General features: G+C 41.2%; 1 protein-coding gene across 4 annotated transcripts in view; it reads right to left on the reverse strand.

Moving 5' to 3' along the window:
- Positions 1-12,103: 12,103 nt before the first annotated feature.
- The window catches only part of blvra (biliverdin reductase A), a 58,365-nt gene continuing 42,682 nt past the window's right edge, over positions 12,104-27,786 (reverse strand). For all 4 annotated transcript variants that reach the window (XM_048559919.2, XM_048559910.2, XM_048559929.2 and 1 more), the window contains exons 3-7: positions 22,470-22,589; positions 16,989-17,086; positions 15,323-15,430; positions 13,905-14,076; positions 12,104-12,730 (exon numbers count right to left, since the gene is read on the reverse strand). In XM_048559919.2, coding sequence (XP_048415876.1) covers positions 12,469-12,730; positions 13,905-14,076; positions 15,323-15,430; positions 16,989-17,086; positions 22,470-22,589 — 760 coding nt within the window. In that variant the 3' untranslated portion in view covers positions 12,104-12,468. The remainder of the gene's footprint in view (positions 12,731-13,904; positions 14,077-15,322; positions 15,431-16,988; positions 17,087-22,469; positions 22,590-27,786) is intronic.

A 27,786-nucleotide genomic window follows, 5' to 3' on the forward strand; every position in this document is an offset into this window, starting at 1 on the left:
GGTGATTTAATGCTGAAGATTGGTGACTTTCGTTCCAGTGGTGGTGGCATGGCAAAGGAAACTTGTGCCTGGTCACGAGGCCCATGGTCTACCATGGAGTACTTAACAAGAAGGACTGTAAAGTTGAACACATTCTTTATTTCTTCATTTTTCTGCTTTTATATTCTATGTTTTGGTTTATTTTTCTGTGTTTTAAGATGGTGACAGAGAGTGACAACACTACACAATCGTTTTTCACAATATTTTGTAACAAAATACACATGACAATAAATAAATAAAATTAAATCAACTAACCCCCAGATCACCCAACATCCCTGCAACCCATCTCAACTATCGCCTCACCCGCTCAGGGTTGAACCCTGTTATGTATTCCACATGACTACCAAGCTGCACACCCTCAACTGCTCAACAATTTGTCCACACCCAACCCGACTAAAACTCCACTCAACTAACTTCCCATTCAACTATCCTGCAACCACCCAACTACTCCTCCAACTCAACCTGACTATCCCCCTGTCACTGACCAATCTTTGACACCAACTACTCCCCAAAACAATTAAACCCTAGCCACTTCACCTGCTCATCCACCAACCCACATCCCCTCAACTGACGTTCACCCAATCTCACATTCACCTACTCATTCATATACTAACTCTTTCAGTCTCATCTTTAAAAAAAAGTACTTGAATTTGTAGCTACTGTTATAAAAAGAAACAGAATCTAGCAAGAGTGTGGTGTGGAAGACCAGGACAAGAAGGAATGTTGCCACAAAGTGGCCATTGTCATTTTGGAGCCCCTTTCGTAATGTTGTTTGGAGGGAACTCCTCTGAGGCCATTGAGTAGCTGCAAGGTTCAACAGGTAGTCGCCACATGTGACAGACAGCCAACCCACTGCTGGTAAAATGTCAGCATTGGCATGCAAAATGGTCTTAATTGGCCACTAAATTGATATTATTGGCTTTTTGCCCACGTTCCTTGCAGTAGGCAAAATATGGTGCTGGACCGCAGCGGGTATGTCAATCCCCTCACACTGCCCTTCTGACTTTTTAGCCACCCATGCCTCCAATAACAGTCCTCTGTTATTGCTTCCCTAAGCCTTTTCATTAAAAAGGAAAGAACAAAGTCATATTAATGAGACTTCATGAGTAGACATAAGGGACTTTTGAAGGAGGGGACCAACAACTACATAAACCGCATGGAGTGCAGGAGAAGACAATACAAAGAGGTTAGGACCGAAGACAAAAATGTGGGAAAACAAAACGGAATTATGCGATTAAATTATCAATGGCAAAAGAGTTAAATATTTCATAAGAATATCAGTGAGAAAAGGAAAACCTGTGCGAATGAGGCCACTAAGGAATATACAGGATAATACCACAGTTTATGGTAGATGGCACAAATATCAAATAATGATTTTGCTTCAGTTATTTAGCAGAGAGATAGAACAAGTGAGATAATTGCATTTGAAATAAATTGATGAAAAGAATAAATCAAACAAGCTCAACAAAGATAAAATTGCTAGTCCAGGTGGTTGCATCCACATATTTTAAAGAATCCAAGAAAGAAATACAGTGGCTACCTGAAAATCAATGGTGTCTGAAAATTGGGCATTTTTCTCAATTGAATAAAGTTTACAATAAAATTTACCTGGGCAATTTGGTTTGGCACTGCATTTTCATGGTATGGCTCTATGAAAGATTTTTACAGAGCGGATAGTGAGAATATTTTTTCTAACAGGGAACAGTAAAATCTAATCTAAGAAATTCATCAGGAAATCTGAAGGATATTTTTTACTCCAAACTTTGCAACAATGTGAAATGTCGTAACAGAGAGTAAATGTGGCGAATATATAATAGGGCAAAACTAGATGGACATGTGAGGAAAAGAGGAACAGATAGTTATGAAGTTTGATAACAAAGTATGGAGCTGGATGAACACAGCAGGCCAAGCAGCATCTCAGGAGCACAAAAGCTGACGTTTCGGGCACTCTGATGAAGGGTCTAGGCCCGAAACGTCAGCTTTTGTGCTCCTGAGATGCTGCTTGGCCGGCTGTGTTCATCCAGCTCCACACTTTGTTATCTTGGATTCTCCAGCATCTGCAGTTCCCATTATCACTGATACAGTTATGAAGTTTGGTTTGGATTAAAAAAAATGTGACATTGCTCAAGTGAAGCATTTGGCCAAATGGTCTGTTTCTATATCTTATGTATCCAATGGAGTCCTTGGTTTGTAATCTATTTCTTGTCCTTAAAACCTACCTGGGACTCAGAGGCTATCAGTCTCACTTCTAAATTGGAAGATTTCAGATTCAAATCCTATTCCAGAGATTTAACAGCAAAATGTAAGCTCATTTGATTTTTAATTTATTTTTAAGTTTGTAACAAAAACATGTTTCACATGCTTTGCACGCACTTAAGTGCTTACAGTAATAAGTATTAGAATGTGTTTTCAAGATACGTGGAAGGCATTCTCTAGAAATGGAGTTGATGCTTAATTCCCTTAAAGAGGAGCCAGATAAAATCTGGTCCACAATGTGCATTTATCTACCGTCTCAAAGCATCAAGTAAAATGATCAAGTTTTCAATGAAGACAACTATTTTCTGCAAAATACAGTCAATGCTGGAACTCTAAAACAGTCACAGAAAATATTGGAAAAGCTCAGCAGCATCTGTGGAGAGAGAAACAGTATTAATATTTTGAATCTGATATGACTTCTTTATATCAGAACAGAAAATGTTGATTCTGTTTGTCTCTTGCTGCTAAACCCGTTGAGATTGCCTTGCATTTTCTGTGTTTATCGTTTTGCTGTTTGTTTCAGGGAGTAGTATGTTTCCTACTGAGAATGATAAATAATGGTTAAATAGTAAAGGTCTTAGGATATTCCAATTTTCTTGATTATCATTGGGGATAAGAAACTTGTAGAAATTTTCCTCTGAAAATTAAATAGCTGAAATAGAATCCACAACAGAATAAAAATATAAAATCTATCAAAGTATCATGGCAAAATAGCAGGTTCTGAAGAAGAGTAACATTAAAGTGTTAACTCTTTCTTTCCACACTTGTTGCCAGACCTGCAAAATTTCTTCAGCACTTTCTGTTCTTAATTATTGCCAAATAACCTTTTCGTTATTCCAAGCTCTCTTGCATTCTAAGAAACTCCAATCAGACTGTAATACCAAGAATTTTTTTTATCTCAGTTTGCAGGCCTTACAAATACCATTATGCCTTAGCGCTAATGGGAACTGCAGATGCTGGAGAATCCGAGATAACAAAGTGTGAAGCTGGATGAACACAGCAGGCCAAGCAGCATCTTAGGAGTACAAAAGCTGACGATTTGGGCCTAGACCCTTCATCAGAGAGGTTATGCCTTATGCCCATTATCCCTTAGCAGCTTTTCATTTCTGTGAAACGCTGTAACCAGAAAAACAACGACGACACTGAAGGCAGATGCATTAGTGCTAAACAGAGTTTTGGGAACAGTTTTGATGTATTGCAAGGCTGAGGGGATGACGATGTCAATCATGTTATCGTGGTGTCAGTTGGAGACAAATGGCATGTCAAAATTGGAGGTTAATGTTCAAACTACTCACCTATATCCTCTTTTTATCCTACAATGCATATGGGCCTTAGGCTAAGCGAGATCGAATAATTTCTAAAGTTGACTTCAGAGTAAATAAAATTGGTGATTTGTGGCTATTCCTGATTTTTCAAGATAATACTGAGGACAAAGGCAGAGCAGTCTGGAAATGTATTTGGTATCTTGTCAGTGGATAATCCCCGTCATTCATTATCATGATGTGAGGAATCTAATAATGGCATCAAATGCAGCAGCACCAAGTGGAAAATAAAACTTTCCGCATTTCCATAGTTACGAATATATGTTAAAGATGTTTTCTTTAACGTTGAGAAAACAATCATTTTAACTGTCAGTAATAGATCATATGTGTCTCAATTTAATAACTGAAATTTGAAAGAAAGATTAATTATTTCTTTTGTGAATGCTAAGTCTCATAAGTGATCCGAAGGATTTGAAGTGCAGTCAAAACCTTGTCTATTTTCTTTGTTTGTCTCAGTGATGATATGGAGCTGTGTTTGGTTTGCATGTCAATACAAGTTAATGACTTGGATGATGGAACTGAATGTACTATTATTAAGTTGATGGATGACACAAAAATAGATGGGAAGGCAAGTGGTGAGGATGACACAAAGAGCATAAACCATCTTGCTGTCATGGTAACATTTCTGCCCCGGGCCTGCTGCAGTGTTCTGACGAAATAAAACAGCAGGTGGCCACGGGTACACGCATGGGCCCAAGCTATGCCTGCCTCTTTGTAGGTTACATGGAACAATCCCTCTTCCAAAGCTACACTGGCCCCAAGCCCCACCTCTTCCTCCGTTACATTGATGACTGTATCGGCGCCGCCTCTTGCTCCCAAGAGGAGCTCGAACAGTTCATCCACTTCACCAACAGCTTCCACCTCAACCTTAAGTTCACCTGGACCATCTCCAACACATCCCTCACCTTCCTGGACCTTTCTGTCTCCATCTCAGGAAACCACCTACTAACCGATGTCCATTTCAGGCCCACCGACTCCCACAGCTACCTAGAATACACCTCCTCCCACCCACCTTCCTGCAAAAATTCCATCCCCTATTCCCAACTCCTTCACCTCTGCCCCATCTGCTCCCAGGATGAGGCACTCCACTCCTGTATATCCCAGATGTCCTCGTTCTTCAAGGACCACAAACTCCCCCCCACGGTGGTCGAGAATGCCCTCGACCGTGACTCCCGCATTTCCCGCAACTCATCCCTCACACCTCGCCCTCGCAATAACTGCCAAAAGAGAATCCCCCACTCCTCACATACCACCCCACCAACCTCCGGATACAACACATCATTCTCCGACACTTCCACCATCTACAATCCAACTCCACCACTAAAGACATTTTTCCATCTCCACCCTTATCTGCCTTCCGGAGAGACCACTCTCTCCACGACTCCCTTGTCCACTCCACAGTCCCCTCCAACCCCACCACACCCAGCACTTTCCCTTGCAACCGCAGGAAGTGCTACACTTGCCCCAACACCTCCTCCCTCACCCCAATCCCAGGCCCCAAGATGACTTTCTATATCAAGCAGATGTTCACCTGCACATCCGTCAATGTGGTATACTGCATCCGCTGTACCCATTGTGGCTCCCTCTACATTGGGGAAACGAAGCGGAGGCTTGGGGACTGCTTTGCAGAACACCTACACTTGGTTCGCAATAAATAACTGCATCTCCCAGTCGCAAACCATTTTAACTCCCCCTCCCATTCCTTAGATGATATGTCCATCCTGGGCCTCCTGCAGTGCCGTAATAATGCCACCCGTAGGTTGCAGGAACAGCAACTCATATTCCGCTTGGTAACCCTGCAGCCCAATGGTATCCATGTGGATTTCACCAGCTTCAAAATCTCCCCTCTCCCCACTGCATCCCAAAACCATGCCAGCTCGTTCCTGCCTCCCTAACCTGTTCTTCCTCTCACCTATCCCTTCCTCCCACCTCAAGCCACACTTCCATTTCCTACCTACTAACCTTATCCTGTCCCCTTGACCTGTCCGTCCTCCCTGGACTGACCTATCCCCTCCCTACCTCCCCACCCATACTCTCCTCTGCACCTATCTTCTCCTTTATCCATCTTCAGTCCGCCTCCCCCTCTCTCCCTATTTATTTCAGAATCCTCTCCCCATCCCCCTTTTCTGATGAAGGGTCTAAGCCCGAGATGTCAGCTTTTGTGCTCCTAAGGTGCTGCTTGGCCTGCTGTGTTCATCCAGCTCCACACTTTGTTATCTCAAGGAACACCTCATTTCATGCACAGGCCCTTTGCAGTCTCAGGGTCTCAATAGAGATTTCAGTAACTTGAGAAAATAACCATACTATATCTGTTCTCCATTTTCTTACATTTTCTACCACCCACCCCTCACTACCCCCTCAGCCTTGTCTTGTCTGTGGGCCTACATGGGGAAGATATAGCAGTGAGTTAACTGCTATATCTTCCCCATGTAGATATAGGGGAAGATATCTAGGACCACAAACTACCCCCCACGGTGGTCGAGAATGCCCTCGACCGTGACTCCCGCATTTCCCGCAACTCATCCCTCACACCTCGCCCTCGCAAAAAATATGGAACAAAAAATATGAAGAACTGCAGACATTGGAAATCAGAAACAAAAACAGAAATTGCTGGAAAATCTCAGTAGGTCTGGCAACATTTGCAGAGAGAAAGTAGAATTAACATTTCGGGTTCAGTGACCCTCCTTCTGAACTTCTGATTTTGTTCTTGTCTTCCTTGTGTTTCGTTTACTTTGCTCTTAGTTTAGTGTACCCATTCCCTCCCTTTCACAGCCTGATTTATACCTAGTTTACATCGCTCTTTCTCTGTCATTAACAATCTCTTTGTCTTTTGCACTCGGCCTTTGCCTCAGCCAGAAGTATAAAAAAAGTTGTGAAGAAGAGTAATACCAGACACAAAACATTAACTCTGTTTTTCTTTCTTAGATTCTCCTCTGTAATTAGGTGGTATTAATTAATGATCACATAGTAGAAGATACTCTAGGGAAGAGTGATCATTTTGGGGTAGGGGCATCCAAAATTAGAGGTATAACGTTGAAAGTGAGAGGGGAAAGATTTAAAATGGACCTGAGTGGCAACTTTTTCCACACAGAGGGTGATGCATGTATGGAATGATCTGCCAGAGGAAGTGGTAGAGAGAGTACAATTACAACATTTAAAAGACATTTGGATCGGTACATAAAAGAAAGATTTGGAGATATATGGACCAAATGCAGGCACATTGGACTACTTCACTTTGGGATACTTAGTCAGCATGGATGAAAGGGTCTGCTTCTGTGCTGTATGGCTCTAAATTCAGTTTTATGACAAGAAATTGGAGTCCTACACTAGTATTCTTGTGTTAAACAAGGGTAATTACATGGGCATGAAGATAGATTTGGCTCAAATAACTGGGCAGAAAGACTAAAAAGGCAGGATAGCTGATAAACAGCATCAGATACTTAAGGAGCTATTCAATTCCTCCCGACGAAAATATATTCCAGAGAGAAAGAAAAATTATAGACGGGATAAAGTATCCATGGCTAAGTAAAAAAGTTAAAGTAACATATAGGCAAAGACTAAGGCACACCATATTGCAAAGGTTAGTGGCAGACTGGAAACTTAGGAAACTTTTAAAAACCAACAAAGGGTTACAAAAAAATGCAACAAAAGTACAATGGTTAGTTATGAAATAAAACTAGCACAAGGTCTAAAAAAAAGCAAAATCGTCTATGAGCACATGAAAGGTAGAACAGCAGTTAAAGTGAATGTTGGTCTCTTAAGAGGACGAGACTGGAGAATTAATAATGGGAATCACAAATGTTAAAGGCACTAAATCAATATTTTGCCTCAGTATTAGAGGATATTGAAACCATCCTAATAGTAACAGATATTGCAAAGGTTAGAGAAGGAACTTAAAACAATCGCCACTGCTAAAGGAAAAGTATTGAGCAAACTATTGGAATTAAAGGCAGAAAAGTTCCCAGGGCCTGATGGCCTACATCCTACTTTCTTAAAAGTGGTGGCAGCAGAGATAGTGGATGCAACAGTTATAATTTTCCAAAATTTGCTGGGTTCTGGAAAGGTCCCAGCCGATTGGAAAAATACTGATGTAAAACTGTTATTTAAAACTGAAGGAGGCAGAAAGTAGGAAACTATAGATCAGTTACTTCATCTGACATTGGGAAATTTTTGAATCCATTATTAATCCACATGGATTCATCAAGGGCAGGTCGTGTCTCACAAACCTCATCAAGTTTTTTGAGAAGGTGACCAAGCATGTGGATGAGGGTAGGGCAGTTGACATGGTGTACATGGACTTCAGTAAAGCCTTTGATAAGGTTCCACATGGTAGGCTATTGGAGAAAATACAGAGGCATGGGATTGAGGGAGATTTAGCAGTTTGGATTAAAAACTGGCTTTCTGTAAGAAGGCAACGAGTGATGGTTGATGGAAAATATTCAGCCTGGAGTCCAGTTACTAGTGGTGTGCCTTGAGGAGGGGTTTGGGGACTATTGCTGTTTATCATTTTTATAAATGACTTGGAAGCAGGCATAGGTGGATGGGTTAGTAAGTTTGCAGATGACACTAAAGTTGGTGGAGTGGTGGACAGTGTGGAAGAATGTTGCAGGGAGACTTGGATAAACTGCAGAATTGGGCTGAAAGGCGGCAAATGGAGTTCAATGCGGTTAAATGTGAGGTGGATTCACTTTGGGAAGAATAACAGGAAGGCAGAATACTGGATCAATGGAAAGATTCTTGGTAGCATGGATGTGCAGAGGGATGTACATAGATCCCTGAAAGCTGCCACCCAGGTTGATAGTGCTGTTAAGAAGGCTTACGGTGTGTTAGGTTTTATTGGTAGAGGGATTGAGTTCCGGAGCCGTGATCTCATGCTGCAACTGTACAAAACACTAGTGCGGCCTCACTTGGAATATTGTGTGCATTTCTGGTCACCCCATTACAGGAAGGATGTGGAAGCATTGGAAAAGGTGCAGAGGAGATTTACCAGGATGTTGCCTGGTCTGGAGCGAAGGCCTTATGAAGAAAGGCGGAGGGACTTGGGTCTGTTCTCACTGGAGAGAAGAAGGCTAAGAGGGGATTTAAAGAGACATACAAGATGATCAGAAGATTAGATAGGGTGGACAGTGAGAGTCTTTTTCCTAGGATAATGATGTCAGCTTGTACGAGGGGGCATAGTTAGAAATTGAGGGGTGATAGATTTAAGACAGGTTTCAGAGGCAGGTTCTATACTTAGAGAGTGGTAAGGGCGTGGAACACCCTGCCTGCCAATGCAGCTAACTCAGCCACATTAGGGTCATTTAAACAGTCCTTGGATAAGCATATGGATGATGACGGGATAGTGTAGGGGAAGGGGTTTAGATTAGTTCACAGGTCAGCGCAACATCGAGGGCCGGAGGGCCTGTTCTGCGCTGTGTTGTTCTATGTTCTATAAGGAAGTAGTAATGGGACATTTACAGAGCCAAAACACAATCCATCAGAGTCAGAGATAATGGGAACTGCAGATGCTGGAGAATCCAAGACAACAAAATGTGAGTCTGGATGAACACAGCAGGCCAAGCAGCATCTCAGGAGCACAAAAGCTGACGTTTCGGGCCTAGACCCTTCATCAGAGAGGGGGATGGGGTGAGGGTTCTGGAATAAATAGGGAGAGAGGGGGAGGCGGACCGAAGATGGAGAGAAAAGAAGATAGGTGGAGAGAGTATAGGTGGGGAGGTAGGGAGGGGATAGGTCAGTCCAGGGAAGACGGACAGGTCAAGGAGGTGGGATGAGGTTAGTAGGTAGACAGGGATGCGGCTTGGGGTGGGAGGAAGGGATGGGTGAGAGGAAGAACAGGTTAGGGAGGCGGAGACAGGTTGGACTGGTTTTGGGATGCATTGGGTGGAGAGGAAGAGCTGGGCTGGTTGTGTGGTGCAGTGGGGGGAGGGGACGAACTGGGCTGGTTTAGGGATGCAGTTGGGGAAGGGGAGATTACCCTTGCTTTCTGGAGAGACCACTCTCTCCGTGACTCCCTTGTTCGCTCCACACTGCCCTCCAACCCCACCACACCCGGCACCTTCCCCTGCAACCGCAGGAAATGCTACACTTGCCCCCACACCTCCCCCCTCACCCCTATCCCAGGCCCCAAGATGACATTCCACATTAAGCAGAGGTTCACCTGCACATCTGCCAATGTGGTATACTGCATCCACTGTACCCGGTGTGGCACCCTCTACATTGGGGAAACCAAGCGGAGGCTTGGAGACCGCTTTGCAGAACACCTCCGCTCAGTTCGCAGCAAACTACTGCACCTCCCAGTCGCAAACCATTTCCACTCCCCCTCCCATTCTTTAGATGACATGTCCATCATGGGCCTCCTGCAGTGCCACAATGATGCCACCCGAAGGTTGCAGGAACAGCAACTCATATTCCGCCTGGGAACCCTGCAGCCTAATGGTATCAATGTGGACATCACCAGTTTCAAAATCTCCCCTTCCTCAACTGCATCCCTAAACCAGCCCAGTTCGTCCCCTCCCCCCACTGCACCACACAACCAGCCCAGCTCTTCCCCTCCACCCACTGCATCCCAAAACCAGTCCAACCTATCTCCGCCTCCCTAACCTGTTCTTCCTCTCACCCATCCCTTCCTCCCACCCCAAGCCGCACCCCCATCTACCTACTAACCTCATCCCACCTCCTTGACCTGTCCGTCTTCCCTGGACTGACCTATCCCCTCCCTACCTCCCCACCTATAGTCTCTCCACCTATCTTCTTTTCTCTCCATCTTCAGTCCGCCTCCCCCTCTCTCCCTATTTATTCCAGAACCCTCACCCCATCCCCCTCTCTGATGAAGGGTCTAGGCCCGAAACGTCAGCTTTTGTGCTCCTGAGATGCTGCTTGGCCTGCTGTGTTCATCCAGCCTCACAATTTGTCATCAGAGTCAGCATGGTTTTATGAAGGGTAATGAAAGGTAAATCATGTTTGAGTTCTTCAAAGATATATCAAGTAAAGTGGATAATGAGGCTCCTATAGATGTAGTATGTCTAAACTTCCTCGGTAGCATGGATGTGCAGAGGGATGTCCTGGTTTCTATTCAAATTATCTTTGTCCAGTTTCTTGCAAGTAGTTGGTTTCAACCATGGTGTTAGGATTATCAGATCAACTATGATCTCATTTAATGAAATGGCAGATTCGATGGACTGAATGGCTTTCTTCCCCTCTTACTAGTTATGGTCTTAATAGTTGCGACAATGCAAACAAGGAGATGCAATATTATAACATAAAGAGGAATTATTTAATGTATAATCTTGTATTTCCCCCATTCACCTTAACAGGATTGCCATTGGCTGTTCGTTCTCCACTCTTGTATATCATTCGTGATGGGAATGGAAGGCCTTATTGGTTGCAAAGTTTCTTTTTTGTCCCACTTCCTACAGCCAGCATAAGAAAAATGTTGATAGGTTCCAGGAGATCACATTAACAGTCCTGTGCTCTTCAATGGAGGCAAAGCCTTTAAAGCGGCCTCCTATTCTTCCAATCTGGTTCAACTCAGAATATTGCAGAATTATTTCCTGTTAATGTAGGTGTGTGGGGTCTGTAGCAGTTTTATTTTTAACATTTCCTCTGCCTCCCAAGATCAGGCCAAGAAACTGATCATTCATCTGGCTCAGGAAATTCCTGGCCTTATGGGATCTCTTTCAGAATTCTTTGAATATAAGACATACAATTTATATAATTAAAACAACGAACAAGAAATGTGTTTTTGATGGAATGCTAATCCTCCAGCGATGTTCTTATGTTAAATTGACTCCATATATCGTGCAGTACGACTTTTTTGAATTTCAGGGAGTGCAACATTGCTGTAAGACACTTTGCAATGCCTGAGGTCATGAGATTTGCTAGCTCAATGCATTTTTCCTTCTCGGTCAGCCTAGGTGATAGAATAAGATGATATAATGCTTGAAGGTGAAGAAACCCTCAGAATATCATGAATGTGATGCAGTGACATTTTGGCAAGATCAGTAAGAAAATTGTTACCCAGGTGTGCCTCCTCAGGGCATACCACTATAAGCCAAAAAATTACTTTGGAAGTGCAATCACCTTTTCTCCTTGACATGCTGACACAAATATTTGGAAACATTTAAACAAAACGGAACAACTGTCTTATAGCAAGGAAAACAAGATAAGAATCAAGTATATTGCTACTCAAAACTATTTTAATCAAAATCATGGAGACTGCAAATTATGATGAGAAGCCCCTGGAATGTTATTGAAATTCAGGGATAAATATCCTTTTGCATTAGATTAAAATTTGGTTTTCAATTATTATTCTCCCAACATGCACATTACACAGTTTGCATGGCCATATTTGTGTGTGTGTGTGTGTGTGTGTGTGTGTGTGTGTGTGTGTGTGTGTGAGAGAGAGAGTGAGAGAGAGAGAGAGAAAGAGAAAGAAAAATCAAATAATACCAATGCACTGACTGAAAAAACTATTCTTGTAGCATGACTCCTTGTAACACTCTCTCCATTTATTACTTAATATAAAAGTTATGTGCATAATAATAAAAGTCCTACCTGCAGTGATCTGATGTTTTAACAATTTAACAACATAATTTAACAAAACAAAAAGCAGTCCTGAGAAATCAGATAGAAATATCCATTCAACTGCTTGGTAGTTATCTCATCCCTTAAAACCAGGATATATATTATCTTTTGTTATTATTATTAACGTTATTAATATGTGGTGAAAAGGACTAAAACAGGCAATACTATTACTCAGAAATTAAAAATCTAGGCCGACATGTTAATTCTGAATGGTAATCTATCAAACCAATAACTTTATTTGCAGAAGACAGAGGAAGTGCAATTCTTGTTAGCTTGGTGGAACCTGCTCACAAAAAATTCTTATCTCATCCGCCAGGCCCAGACAGTGCAGGATGCGATTCTTTTCAGAGTGGTCAGTAGGTGTTTGCCCTGCCAGTTTCTGGGCAAACAAATTGAGGTCTTGCATGAATAGTCCAACACTGGTATTGGGTGCTTCTGGAAGATGATCCAATGTATCCGATTTGAACTGAAAATGTATTTGTTTTTGGCGTTTCAACTCTGGTCCTCTTTCCTCAGTCCATATTAAGGGTCTAAAATAGAATCAATAAAATGCAGGCACTTAACCATATATTGTAAATGCATCACACATCTCCTTGATATAACAGCTCAACTGTTAATGCTACTATGACTTGATGCCTTGCCATCAAGTGTCATTCACTATGGCTGATTTTTATCCTTCCTTACTTTAAACTTGTTTCTTGGAAATAGATAAATCAACAAATTCTATCTCAATTGAGCAAGTACGGAAACTGAAAGGGTATATAATGTTTGGAAGAACAAATTAAACAGAAAGAGAGGTGCTATTGCATTTTTAGCAAAAGATGAAATCAGTACAATAGTGGGAAAGAATATTCGCGAGGAAATCTAGATGTGGAATCAGTCTGGATGGAAGTCAAGCAACAAGAGGCAGAAAATATTAGTGGGAATTGCCTATAGCACAGGAGACGGAAAGTTTTACTGCAGCTGTACAGGGCCTTGTTGAGGCCATATCAGGAGCATTGCATGCAATTTTGGTCTCCCTGCCCCAGAAGAGAAATACTTGCCACAGAGGAAGTGAATTGAAGATTCACCAAATTCACCAAAAACAGGACTTCATTGAATGTATAAAACCATAAGCAGGAGCTCAGATAGGCTGTTCAGCCCCTTGAGCCAGTTGTGTCATTCAACAGGATCATGGTTGATGAATGAATATTGATGCTAGCCGTGAATTTGAGAGTCTGCCAGATACTGTTCACAAATTGACAAAAGTACTTTGGCAAAAATAAAACATTTATGTCTCAATATCAACCCATTGCAAGACTTTTGTAGTTTTTCTAAAATGTTTATTCTATTGATTATCACCATACATTACACTGAACATGTCAGTGTACGCAGTCAGCAACACAGTGAAATTTAAAGGTCCGAGTTCTGCAAAGTCAGGAAGACTCCTCAGTCCTTATAAAATGGTGGGCAGAACAGATCCAATATTTACTGGGAGACGAAATAGATGGGGTTTGACTCCAACAAGAAGGAAATCCAATGCAGACAGGCCTTTTAAAATTGATGCTGAGTTCAAATAGATCCCATTTTTGCTATATATTTCGCAAAGTCAAAAGACTCCCTCAGTCCTTTCAAAATGGTGGACAACCAACCAGACAAGACAGCTCACTGACTCCCAACAATTTGTACAACTGAAGGCTGATATAAAACTGGTGTATCACTAACCTGCTATTTTTAGTAAGGAAATGTGTTGTCATCTTCCAGTAATGCTGCTTTTGTTGTTCTTCCAATGTAGCAGATTTCAAGTTGAGCTCCCCAAAGAGATCCACAAGCCAGGATAGACGGGCTATTCCACTAAAGGCAGGGAATCCAGTGCGTTGTCGATCTAGAGGCCCACCTGGAGAATGATAGATTATGTATACAAGCTTTGCTGCAGCAAATTAATATAAGCAAGTTAAATCCTAAGGTCTGACATGTCATGATAAACATTCTCCTTGTGAAAATATCAATTTTCTGTAAAGTTATCTTGCATTATTATCAAACTAAATTACCTACAATCTGCAAAGTTGAAACTGCTGACAACTATCTACTAGTTTGTGTTATGCTGAGAAGGTATCAATAATGTAAATGTTTGCGAAATGGCATGCTTTCCTACAATATAACACAGGATGACACGCCTGCTAAACAACAGAAGCAGCATTACTACAGACAGATAGGAGCAATGTGACAGCTAACAGATCAGATCAAAGCTCTACAGTCCTGCCACATCCAATTGTGAATGTTGGTGAGGGTTAGATAAACAACTAAAACAAGGAGGAAGTTTTGTTGAAGATAGCATCTGAGTGCAGAAGACAAGCTGCAGCATTTGTAACCATCCAATCACCAACCAATCCATTCGGACTGCAACCATCTTCAGCTGTAAGTGCCAAGTAGATGATCCAACTCAGTCTCCTGAGGTAGGAGCAAATTATTGCAGATGCTGGAATCTGTGCTGACAACAATAAATGCTAGAGATCACAGTGGGTCAGACAGCACTGAAACATTAGCTTGTTCTGTCTCCATGGATGCTGTCTAACCCGCTGTGATCTCCAGCATTTGTTGTTTTCAATTCAGTCTCCTGAGGTCCCTAACCTCATGGATGGTGGTCTTCAGTCTATGACAAGACATAGCTTAGTGCACAGGTTACATTAAAGGCTGTGGGCCCAAAACAACATTTTAGTTGTAGTATTGAAGTTGCATGCTCTGGAACTAGTCACATCCATGGCTAAGTTGTACATTAGCATCTACTAGACATTGTTGAACATTATGCAAGTTTGGCTGTCCACAAAAAGCAGGCCAAAAATAATCCAGCTAATTACCATCCTAGGTGTCAAATGACACTTCCTCAACAATAAATTAGTAAAATATAAGCAAGCATGTGCAACAGACAGTAAGGAAAGTAAATGATATGTTGGCTTTCATAGTGACAGGATTACAGGAGCAAGGATGTCTTGCTGCAATTGTACAGGAAAGCATTAAATTTTGTCCTTCACCTCTAAAAACTGCTATATCAGCAATAGATAACAGACAAGGACAACTAAGGAGTTGGCACTTTGTTCATTTATCCTGTATTTCTGTCTCAGGTGTTTTGTTATTATGACTACCTGTAAAATGCAGGGAACCCTCTATCAGCTCTTTTCTATTCACTTGCTGTTTCAGCTGCTTGTATGGTTCTGCCAGTAATTCTATGTGCTCCACATGTAGAATTTTTCCTGCATTTAGGAAAAAAACACATAGAAATAAAATGCATTATAATGATCATATAATCAACATGTATATGTTTATAAATATCAATTAAAATAATGCAGCTATACTAAGAGAACAAGATTGTTTTTAAATCAAAAAAATGGAAACACGAAAAATTATGTTTATTTTATATTTACTATGACAGTTCAATACATTGCATTTTCCAGGGGGTTTAATGATTCTGTTACGATAATTTAGTATTATATAATTGTATCAAAGAGTGTCTTGGTTTTCCACAGGATTGGTAACAGTCAGGTGTCATATTCTAATTATGTTTCAGGGAAGCTTTCTATCATTTCCTGTGTCCATTTTTGTCCCCATATTGGCATTAATCTGAATATTGGCACTTCGAACATATCTGTGCGCTTGTCATAGTATTTGATAGTTTTCTAAATAGTAAATGAAGGACTGACAAATTACATTTACACTTGAGGACTTACAGGGACATTATTATATAAAAATATGCTTCATAAAAGCTGCAAATTTTGGTTATTGCACTGGATCTTATAACATCAAAAATTAGTAGATGGTTAATTCCGTAAGTGTTGCAAAGCACTAACTTGAATTCTGCAAAGGATAATCAAATACTCCTACTTTTTAAAACAGAGTTAAATCTACTTTTGAATACTGTCATTGTCATGGTCGTCTGTGTTCAGCATTTCAAAGGTGATCTAATAATTATAGGTGTTGCGTGTGGATACCTGTGGGAACTTGAGATATAACATAGTCAACATCTTAATGATAAATTTGAAAACAGACCAAACATTTGGCTCTGTTAACAGAACCTCGATTCTAGAAAGTTGATTAATGTTCCAAGAAGGTTTCAGTCTAGTTGAGCAACTGGAGAACTCCAAGAAGCAACATTTAACTTGTGACATGATCAAATGAAAATAAGAAATCATTTTCAGTTTCATTTTAATACAGTTTTCCCGTTGAGTCTTAAGTTTAACAAAACTACATTCATCAAATTAACAATAAAGTACACAAGGATAATGCCCCAGTAGGACTCATTTAACTGCACTGCAGATAATTTCACTTGTTCAAATGTCATTTGTCAGTATTCATCAATTTAACTATTGAATAATCAGTTAAAGTTCATCAGTTGTTGCTGACACAAAAAAAGCCTTTAGTTTGTATGAATAACAATGGTATTCTAGAAATTCACATTCACGCTCAGACCTAGTGTGTACAACTGTTAGGGACTTCAAAGTGGCATTAATTTTTGCGAAATAAACTTCATTTTGTATGGAAATTAATGAAAAGGATCCTTCAAAAAGTGCAATAAAAACAGAAGTATTTGTTCCCTGACTCACTGTTTAAATGGTACCAAAACAAACATTATATGTGATCAGTTTTTGAAAGTTTTTAGAAATCAAATCTTTCAAGGTCCATATGTCCATTATTGACCCAGATTCAGATGCTATGCTATAAGTCCTTAATTATTGTGGCCGACACAGTTTCAGCACTTTGTACAGTCATTGTGATAAACAATTTTGTTTTACTGAAACAGTTTCATTCAATTACCTTTGATATCAGCAAGATCCCATAGTTTTTGGGCAGCAGTCACTGACAGTGCCAACGGGTATTCCACACAGACATGTTTCCCTGCCTCCAGAAACAGCCTTTTGAATCATTAAAACATAGAACACACAAAACAAAATTCACAATTAGTAATCCAAATGTAGCCCAGAAAATGTACATTTTTAATAAATTAATTATTACATTCTTTCCATTTCCTCTTTTTCTATTTTATCAGGATTATTGAACATGGAGCCAACACTGGAAGGAGGAGTTTTGTAGTGTGAAAATATGATAAGAACAGGGAGAATGCAGCAGAAACTAAGGGTCTTCTGCAATTTTGGATTGTCTATTATTTATCACATATAATGCTTTCTCATCTCTGTGGATTGCCATCTTGTGCTGGAAAGGCTTGCATGTTGCATTGATTCTGAGAGTAATACCATCAGGAATTCTCAGTTCCTGACAGGGACACGTATGATGGTAAGGTCGGAGGGGAGAAAGTGGACAAAGCGGTGATCCAGGCAGAAAGTATCCATGTGATATCAATGACTGCAACGGTGGATGAAGGCTGAAATAGCAGGGAGCTCCTCTGGCATCAATGTTTCCTTGCCACTGGAACTGGATTTACATTCTGTCAGGGACCATGTGCCTGTCGATATGTGATAGCATTCCCATGTGAAAAGATGTCCTTCACAAGATGTGCATCAAGAGGAATTACACTGCACCTCCCCCCATCCCCATCCCTAACACACCCACCCACTCACACACATACACACACCTACCCTGTACTGATTGGTGAGAGGTGACAGGGACATGAATGAGAGATCTGGAAGTCCCTAGCAGCTTTCTTTGAACATAAGAACTAGGAGCAGGAATAGGCCATTCGGCTCTTCGAGCCTGATCTGCCATTCAATAAGATTATGGCTGATCTTTTCGTGGATTCAGATCCACTTACCTGCATTCTCACCATATCCCTTCATTCCTTTATTGTTTAAAAAAATCTGCCTTAGCTTTATAAACATTTACTGAAGTAGTGTCAACTACTTCACTGGGCAAGGAATTCCATAGATTAACAACCCTCTTGAGTGAAGAAGTTCTTTCCCAATTCAGTCCTAAATCTGCTCCCTCTAGTCTCGAGGCTATGTCCTCTTCTGCTAACTTCATCTGCCAGTGGGAACATCCTCTCTATTTCTAGCTTATCTATTCCCTTTATAATTTTATACGTTTCTATAAGATCGCCCCTCAATCTTCTGAATTCCAATGAATATAATCCCAATCTACTCAGTCTCTCCTCATAAGCCAACCCCCTCAACTCCCGAATCAACCTAATGAACCTCCTCAGCACCCCCTCCAGTGTCAGTACATCCTTCCTCAAGTAAGACCAAAACTGCACACAATACTCCAGGTGTGGCCTCCCCAGCACCTTGTACAGCTGTAACATAACCTCTCTTCTTTTAAACTCATTCCCTTTAGCAATGAAGGACAAAATTCCATTTGCCTTCTTAATTACTTGTTGTACCTAGAGACCAACCTTCTGTGATTCATGGACAAGGATACCCAGGTCCCTCTGCATAGCAGCATGCTGCAACCTTTTACCATTCAAGTAATAATCCCTTTTACTATTACTCCTACCAAAATGTACGACTTCAGATTTATTTACATGGTATTCCATCTGCCAGACTTTTGCCCACTCACTCAATGTATCTATGTTCCTCTGCAAAGTTTCACAGTCCTCTGCACACTTTGCCCTGCCACCCATCCTAGTGTAATCTGCAAACTTTGATACCTTACATGTGGTTCCCAACTCCAAATCATCTATATAAATTGTAAATAATTGCAATCTCATCACCGATCCCTGAGGCACACCACTAGTCACTGATTGCCAGCCAGAACAGCACTCATTTATCCCCACTCTTTGCTTCTTGTTAGTCAACCAATCTCCTATCCATGCTAATACTTTACCCCTAATGCCACGCATCCCTACCTTATGCAGCAGCCTTTTGTGCGGCACCTTGTCAAAGGCCTTTTGGAAATCTAGGTACACCACATCCATTGGGTCCACATTGTCCACATCCAATCCCCATTGTCTTTTCTTCATGACTGAACAGCCCTCAGATTGAGAAAATGCCCCAACTCCCATCAAAGATAAACCTGGACTCTCACCTCATGTGACAGAAGTCGAAACCTCCATCAGATACATGAAGAATGGAGAAGCTGCACGAGTATACAGGATTACAGCAGGAATTTTCAAACTTAGAGGAACAGAATTTACCTGTCATCTCCATCAACTGTTCCTGAAAATCTGGGACAAAGAGGAAATTGTTGCCGATCTTAGGGATGCTGCCGTCACAACAAAGGAGGCAATGTAGCCTGTAGGAAACACTGAGAAATCTTCCTACTCTCCATCACTGGGCATATTACCAGCCAAATCCTTGCCAGGGCACCTTCTCCCAGTCTCTGAAGAAATTCTTCCTGAAAGCCTGTGTGGCTTTTGACCAAACTGTGGAACTATGGACATAATTTTCACTGCTCGGCAATTCCAAGAGAAATGCCAGTACAACACCTATCATTCTCTGTGACCTTTATTGACCAGAACAAAAGTTTTGACTCAGTTAATCAGACAATGCTATGGGAGACCCTGTCAAAGGCTGGCTGACCAGTGAAATTCACTAACATCCTCTGTCTCCTCTACAACAACATGTTGACAGTAGTCCTCCTGACAGTAATATGACAGAATACTATGAGGTATTGACAAGGGTCAAGCAGGGGTGGATCATCACTCCCACCCTTTTTTCCATCTTCATTGCCACCATCCTTCATCTTGTCGAGAACAAGCTTCCCAGTGGTTTGGACATTGTCTACAGGATGGACAGAAAACATTTCAACTTCAACTGGTTGAAATCAATGTAGCAAATGAAACTGACCTCACTTGTGGAACTTCAGTATGCAGATAACAATGTTATATTTGCTTTCTCAGAAAAGAATCTTCAAGCCATGCTTGAAACCTTCATGGAAGCATCATGGAGAATTAACCTCAGCTTCAATCTCAAGAGGACTCAAATTCTTTGCCAACTTGTCCCAGGTCAAATTCTGGTCCATCTTTCCATTAAGATCAATGGAAAAATCCTCCCAAAAGTGGCACATTTCCCTTATCTAGGAAGCAACTTCTCATCGAAGGCTGACATCAACGTGGAGATTCAACAGCACATCCAATCTGTGAGTACCACCTTTGGATGCCTAAGGATGAGAGTTCTGGATGACTGTGACTGACACCAAAATCCTTGTGTATAAGGCAGTCATCCTTCTTAATCTCCTACATGGCTCAGAAACTTGGTACGACGTATAAATGCCAACTCAAGATCCTTGAGAAGTATCAACAATGTTGTTTGAAATCAATTCTCTACATCAGCTAGGAGGACAGACATACTGACATTAGCATCCTTGAAGCACCTAACAGTACCACCATTGAGGCCATTATCACCCAAAACAAACTGCTTTGGATCGGCCGCAAGCCTAGAATCCCCGAGTTCCAATTACTGAAGGAAGCCTTCTGCACCCAGCTCAAGGAAGGCATTCGAACATGAGGAGGACAAAGGAAGTGTTTCAAAGACTCTGCGAAGGCTTCCTTCAAGAACTGTAACATAGATTTAATGCATGGGAGACTCTCGTTTAGAAGAAACCAACTTGAAGGAAGCTCCAATATGAAGGAACACAGTTCTTTGAGAATTCTGGTCAACAAGATGCAGTACACAAAACGAATGCCAAAGACCACTCAAAGTCAAGGGCCACTTCCACCTCTCAGAAACAACTGCCAAATGTGTGATTGGAGCCGTGGCTGTCCGATCAAGCTCATCAGTCATGTGAGAACCCACAGAAACTATGATCAATGACATGGAAATTCCTAGATGGACAACCATATTCATTAGTGGGTGATAGCTAATAAATGCTCTTTTAGACATTCTAGGAGGGGTTGGGAATTACTGCCCAGGCCAGCATTTATTGGCCATCTCTAATTGCCCTAGAGAAGGTAATGCAGCTGACTTCTTCAACTGCTGCTATCTTTAGGACTTAGGAATGCCCACAATACTGTTTAGAAGGGAGTTCCTGTATTGCCACCTTCACCCCCACACCATCCCTCCCCAAACTTTTCCCCTCCCCACTTCGGTCCAACTCCATTCACCTTTTCACAGTAACTGATAAAATAGCTACTAGACCTTCAAACTATAGATATGGCCCCTACTGCTGGTAGAAGGGACAATCCGTTTCTACAGTGATGCATCCATTGCTGGATAAGCTTTTACCTAACGAAAGTCTCCTGTTTAGGAAGTTCAAGGGCAGAACTAATCAAAAGACAAGTCCAATCAGGCTTGGAAGTAGAGTTTCCAAGCCTGATCAGAATTTCTAGGCCACTTTTCAACCCCTACCCATATTAAATCCTACACCTAGTGCCAACTTTAGGGAAATGCAATACCATCACCATCGAACAGGAGATCCAGAAATGTTTATCTCCATTACGTGTCATCCAAATATTAATTCCCAGGTGATTGCATCCATCATTTGGCTGATTCCCAAAACTACATCCTACACGTTTATAGAAATTTTACTAGCAAAATGCCAGAAAATGAAACAATAACATGACATAAATTTCCAAATCTGTCATACTGACTTTTAAAATGGAAACAGTCAATGATAATAAATAAGTCAGTCATTACTGGAGATTTCACCAGAAATGGCACAGCATTAAAATATAAGCAATGAGGATACAGGGTGAAAAGCTGAACACATTTCTGAGGGAGAGAGAGCATGTTGAGCTGGCAGATTGCCATGAACACACCAATATTCATATGGCTAATTAAATTCTAGCATAGGAACTGTAGATGTATCAACTAGGAGCATTCCAGAGCAGTCACTGTAGGAGGTCTGCCCTTTACACCTCCAAAGGCCTCAGCAGATCTCACACCTAAAGCAGCAGCTAGGACATAATTCCTGTCCAGGCTTTAAAGTAAAAGGCGTCTGGTGTTTGTAAGCAGAAGGAATGAATGACTGGAGTTCGTCCAGCAACTTACTACACCCTGTTTTAGCCTTGAGAATACCCAGCATTGCTCCAATGTTTCAAGTGGCTATTTGAGGCCAGTTCACCACAACCATGCAAATGACACTGACAGTACTTCTATTCCACACCCTCAACTCCGCCACTATCTAATGCTTGAGAAATTTTGGGAAAAATGACCATTATTTTGTGAAATGACTACATTGACGTACTTGACCTGTGCCTTGACACCCCCCAACCTCAATATATAACACAATTCTGCCCAACCCATTGGTAACTGTGTCAGCTGTGATGAGAAAAAAAACCACCTGTGATATTGATTTTTCTTTCTCTTCAAGATATTGAATCACGTACTATGCATTTCCTGTATTCGTGGAAAACTGATTGGACTTATAACTGCTGTGCATGTTCAAGAGCTGCATTGTTTATCATACCTCACATACTCCTCATGAAACCGATTCTCCAAACTGATGATAGCTGCTTGTATTTCATTGCTTTGTAGAGCTTCCTCCAGTGTGATCTGTTTTACTTGTCCTATGTTGCCTAATGTCCGCCTGCCAATTTGAAGAAAGAAGCACAGTGATAAGTCTAATAAGACAGCAATATTTTAAAGGGTCCTTCAATATTGCACTGAATTTATGATTCAGTGGTGAGCACAATGGAGAAATCATAGAACTATCAATGAACAACATATTCCCATTTCCAGGATACTGCATGATATTCCAATGGTGAAGTTTTAAACTAGTACGGTAGGTGGATGGGAACCAAAGAGCAGGCTTAAATGGGTCAAATGCAGATCAGAAGAGGTAGAACATTACTTTGTGATGCAGTTAGTTACTCAGAAAGATAAAAGAAATGAAGATTAAAAGTGTCAGCAAACGAAATTGTTAGGATTGAGCTGTTTATACTTCAGTACAAAGAGTATTACAAAAGAGGCAGATGAATTGGACACATGGCAGCACAATATCATTGCTACAATGGAAAACTAGCTAAAAGAGGAACAGAATTAGCAGCTCAATATCCCAGAGTTTTAGGCAGTATAGAGTGGGTGACAAAAAATTAGAGGGTTTGGAGTATTGGTTAAAGAATCAATTACAGCTGTGAGAAGGGGTGATATACTACATGGGTTAACAAATGAGGTTTTATGGGTTAGGGTTAAAAAAGAGGAAGTCACACTACTAGGAGATTACAACAGACCCCCAAATTGTGGCAGGGAGATAGGAGAACATGTATGTAGACAAATTTCAGCCTGTAAGAATAAGAGGGCAATAATAGCAGGAGACTTTAACTATCCTAAGATCAACTGGATTTCAAATAATATAAGGAGCATTGAAGTGAAAAGTTCATGCACTGTGTTCAGAATTTTTTTTAATCAATATGTGACAAGCCTAAAGAAAGGAGATGCAATTCTGTATTTAGTTCTGGTGAATGAAGATGGGCAAGTGGGTCCAGTGACAGTGGGCAACCATTATGGGGACCAGAATTCGGTTAGATTTTGTGTTATTATGAAAGATGTCAGAGATAAATCAGGAGTAAAAATTTTATACTGGGGGAAGGCAAATTTACAAAATTAAAAGTGATTTCGATCATAGATCAATACAGCGCAGAACAGGCCCTTCGGCCCTCGATGTTGTGCCGACCTGTGAACTAATCTAAGGCCCTCCCCCGACACTATCCCATCATCATCCATCTGCTTATCCAAGGACTGTTTAAATGCCCCTAATATGGCTGAGTTAACTACATTGGCAGGCAGGACGTTCCACGACCTTACCACTCTCTGAGTAAAGAGAGTGAGGTGGACTGGATAGGACTGCTAAAGGATAAATTAGTGGTAAACCAGTGGGAGGCACTAAAAAATGAGTTCCTTTGGGGACAGAGCAGATACGTCCCCTCCAAAAATAAGAACGATACTGCTAAATTTAGACTCCATGGTTGCTGGGAAAAATGCAGGGGAAGATTAAACAGAAAAGAAAGCTTATGATAGTCACAAAAACTCACCACTGCAGTTAGCCTAGAGGAATACAGAAAGTACAGGGATTAAGTAAAAAAAAAGAAGATAGGAAATCAAAGAGAGGGCGTGAAAAAATATTACCAAGCAAGATAAAGAAAAACTCAAAAAATATTTTTACCAGGGTGTAAAGAGCAAAAGCATTCTTAAGAAAAAGGTGGAACCTATCAAGGGTGAAGTAGGGAACTTGTGTGAAGAGGCAGATGATATTAAAATGTTTCTTTTTGTCTCCATAATCACAAAGGAAGGGGATGATGTAGATAAAGTAACCCAGAGGAGCAGTGTAAAATAGTGGACAAAATAATCATAACTAGTGGGGAAGTATTAGATAAGTTAGAATCCATGAAATCAGATAAGTTGCCAGGGACTGCTCCCTAGGATCTTGGTGGAACTCAAGGAGGAAATAGCAGATGTTTTCCACTCTTCCTAGACATAGGTGAGATACTAGAAGACTGGAGGAATGCAAATGTGGTTCCATTGTTTAAAAAGCATACAAAGGAAATGCCAAACAAATACAGGCCAGTTAGTCTTATTTCAGTGGTGGGCCAATTGTTAGAATTAATCCTGAGAGATCAGATAAATGTCACTTAGAAAGACATGGACTACTCAGGGATGAAAACAACAAATGCTGAAGATCACAGCAGGTCATGCAGCATCCGTGGAAAGAGAGCAAGCTAATGTTTTGAGTCTAGACAGTCAAGAACGCACAACGCTTCTTTTCCTCAGGCACCTCAGGAATTTGGCACGTCCATAAGGAACCTCACCAACTTCTATAGATGCACTATTGAAAGCATACTGTCAGGGTGCATAACAGCCTGGTGTGGCAACTGCTCTGCCCAGGACCGTAAGAGCCTACAGAAGGTGGTGTGCACAGCCCAGACGATCACAGAAGCCAATCTTCCATCCATGGCATCTATTTACATGGCTTGCTGCTGCAGAAAGTCAGCCAACATCATCAAAGACCCATAGCACTCTGGTAATGATCAGCTACAACCTCTTCTCTCAGGAAGAAGATACAGAAGCCTGAACACACGCACAAGCAGGTTCAGGAACAGCTTCTTTCCAGCTGTTATTAGACTGTGGAAAGGACTCTAGTTTCAAATAATGTAATCTGCAACATAACCTGTATTCCTCCAAGTCTTTTTGATCTGTATATCCTTTGCTTGCTGTGATCTGCCTGTAGGGCTGGTAAACAAAGCTTTTCACTGTATTTCAGTATAAGTGACATTAAAAAAAGTAAACAAAAATCAGTCAGATGACTCTTCATCAGAGGATCCTCACAAGAAGGATGATGAGGATTGTGGATGTTATCGTCATAGAGTTATAGATATATACAGAATGGAAACAGACCATTTGGTGTAGCTCGTCAATGCCGACTGGGGAGGTGATGGCCTACTGGTATTATTGCTGGACTGTTAATCCAGATACCCAGATAATGTTCTGAGGACCTGGGTTCAAATCCCACCACTGCAGCTGGTAGAGTTTGAACTCAATAAAATATCTATAATTAAGAATACAATGATGACCGTGAATCCGTTGTTGATTGTTGGGGAAAAACCCACTGGGTTAACTAATGTCCTTTAGGGAAGGAAACTGCCATCCTTACCTGGTCTGGCCTACATGTGACTCCAGACCCACGGCAATGTGGTTGACTTTTAACTATCCTCTGCACAATTACGAATGGGCAATAAATGCTGCCTAGCCAGCGATGCCCTCAGCTTGTGAAAGAATCCTAAAAAAATCTATTCCCATTTGCCAACATTTGGCCCATATCCCTCTAAACCCTTCATATTCATATACCCATCCGCATGCCTTTTAAATGTTGTAATTGTACAAGCCTCTACCACGTCCTCTGGCAGCTCATTCCATAAATGCACCATCCTCTGCCTGAAAAAGTTGCCCCTTGGGTTCCTTTTAAATCTCTACCCTCTGCCCTCTAGATTTGGACTCACTCATCCAAGGAAAATACCTTATCTGTTCACCCTATCAACGACTCTGTAAGGGACCCCTCAGTCTCCAATGCTTCAGAGAAAATAGCGCCAGTCTATTCAGCCTGTCCCTAGAGCTCAAACCCTCCAGCCTTGGCAAAATCCCTGTAAATCGTTTCTGACCCCTTTCAACAACATCTTCATTCCTATGGTAGGGAGACCAGAATTGGACACAGTATTCCAATTGTGGCCTAACTAATGTCCTGTCAGCCACAACATGGTCTCCCAACTCCTATAATAAATGCACTAACCAATAAAGGCAAGCATACCAAATGCCTTCTTCATTATTCTGTCTACTTGCAGCTCCACCTTCAAGGAACTATGAATGTGCACTCCAAGATCTCTTTTTCAAAATGCAGCACCTCACATTCATCTAAATTAAACTCCATCTGCCATTCCTTGGCCCATTGGCCCATCTGATCACAATCCCGTTATACTTTGAGATAACCTTCTTTGCTGACAACCACACCTCCAATTTTGGTGTTATCTGCAAACTTGTTGCCTACATGGATTTTTGTAAGGCAACCAACAGGGTCCTACATAGCAGACTCATCAAAAAAGTAAAAAGCCAAAGGGATACACAATAATATGCCAAATTGGTCCTACGGTTTGTTTTATACATTAATGCTTTGGATTTGAATGTGGGGGGAATGGGATGGGACAAGTTTACAGACTACACAAAAATTGGCCAAATAGTGGATAGTTTAGAAGATAGCTGTAAGCTCCAAAATGATATAGATAGGTTGGTGGAGTGGGCAAGAAAGTGGCAGATGGAATTCAACTCTGGTAAGTGTGAGGTAATGTTTTAAGGAAGGTGAAATATTAAAAGGAACACATAATACGTGGGAATATACTGAGAGGGGTAGATGATGAGAGAGATTTGGGTGTGCAAGAGCACAAATCCCTCAAGGTCGCAGTACAAGTAAATAAGGCTGTAAAGAAGGCATATGGAATGGCTGCCTTCATTGGCAGAGTATAGAATACAAAGTGGGAAAGGATGATGAAACTGTATAAAACACTGGTGAGACTACAACTGGAGTATTGAGTGCAGTTCTGTTCACCACATTACAGGGAGGAGGTAATTGCTCTGGAGACAATGCAGAAGTTTACTAGAATGTTGTCAGGGATGAAGAATTATAGCTTGGAATAGAGACTGAAGAGGTTAGGGTTGTTTTCCTTGGAAGAGAGAAGGTTGAGGGGTAACATGGTTAAGGTATACAACATTATGAGGGAAAGAGATAGAGTGGACACAGTGACAGAAGAGTTCAAAAACCAGGGGTCATAGATTCAAGTGGCAGAAGGATTAGAGGGGACATGAGGATTTTTTTTTATGCAGAGGACACTGGAGGTCTAGAATTCGCTGCCTGAGTTGGTGGTGGAGGCAGAGGATCTAACTCTTCTAAAACATACCTATATTTGCACCTTAAGTGCTGTAAACTGCAGATCTATGACTCATTTGCAGGAAGGTGGGATTAGAAAGGGCACCTGAGTGTCTTTGGATCAGCATGGACAAGATGGGCCAAATGGCTCCCTTCTGTTCTGTATCATTTCTATAGTTTCTCTAGGTCTAATATTTTAAAGCTCTTATTTCTCTCTCAGAGAAATGGGCTAAGGTGTTAATATTCAGAACTAAATGTTCAAAGTGATGACATTGTAAAGAAACCATGTGTTAATAGTTTATTAATTGGGTATTAAATGTATTCAATTGATGGAGTATTACTTAGGAAATGCAACTACGTTCATTTATTTAAAAAT

This window comes from Stegostoma tigrinum, chromosome 2 (genome assembly GCF_030684315.1).
Source record: "Stegostoma tigrinum isolate sSteTig4 chromosome 2, sSteTig4.hap1, whole genome shotgun sequence".
NCBI lineage: Eukaryota > Metazoa > Chordata > Chondrichthyes > Orectolobiformes > Stegostomatidae > Stegostoma > Stegostoma tigrinum.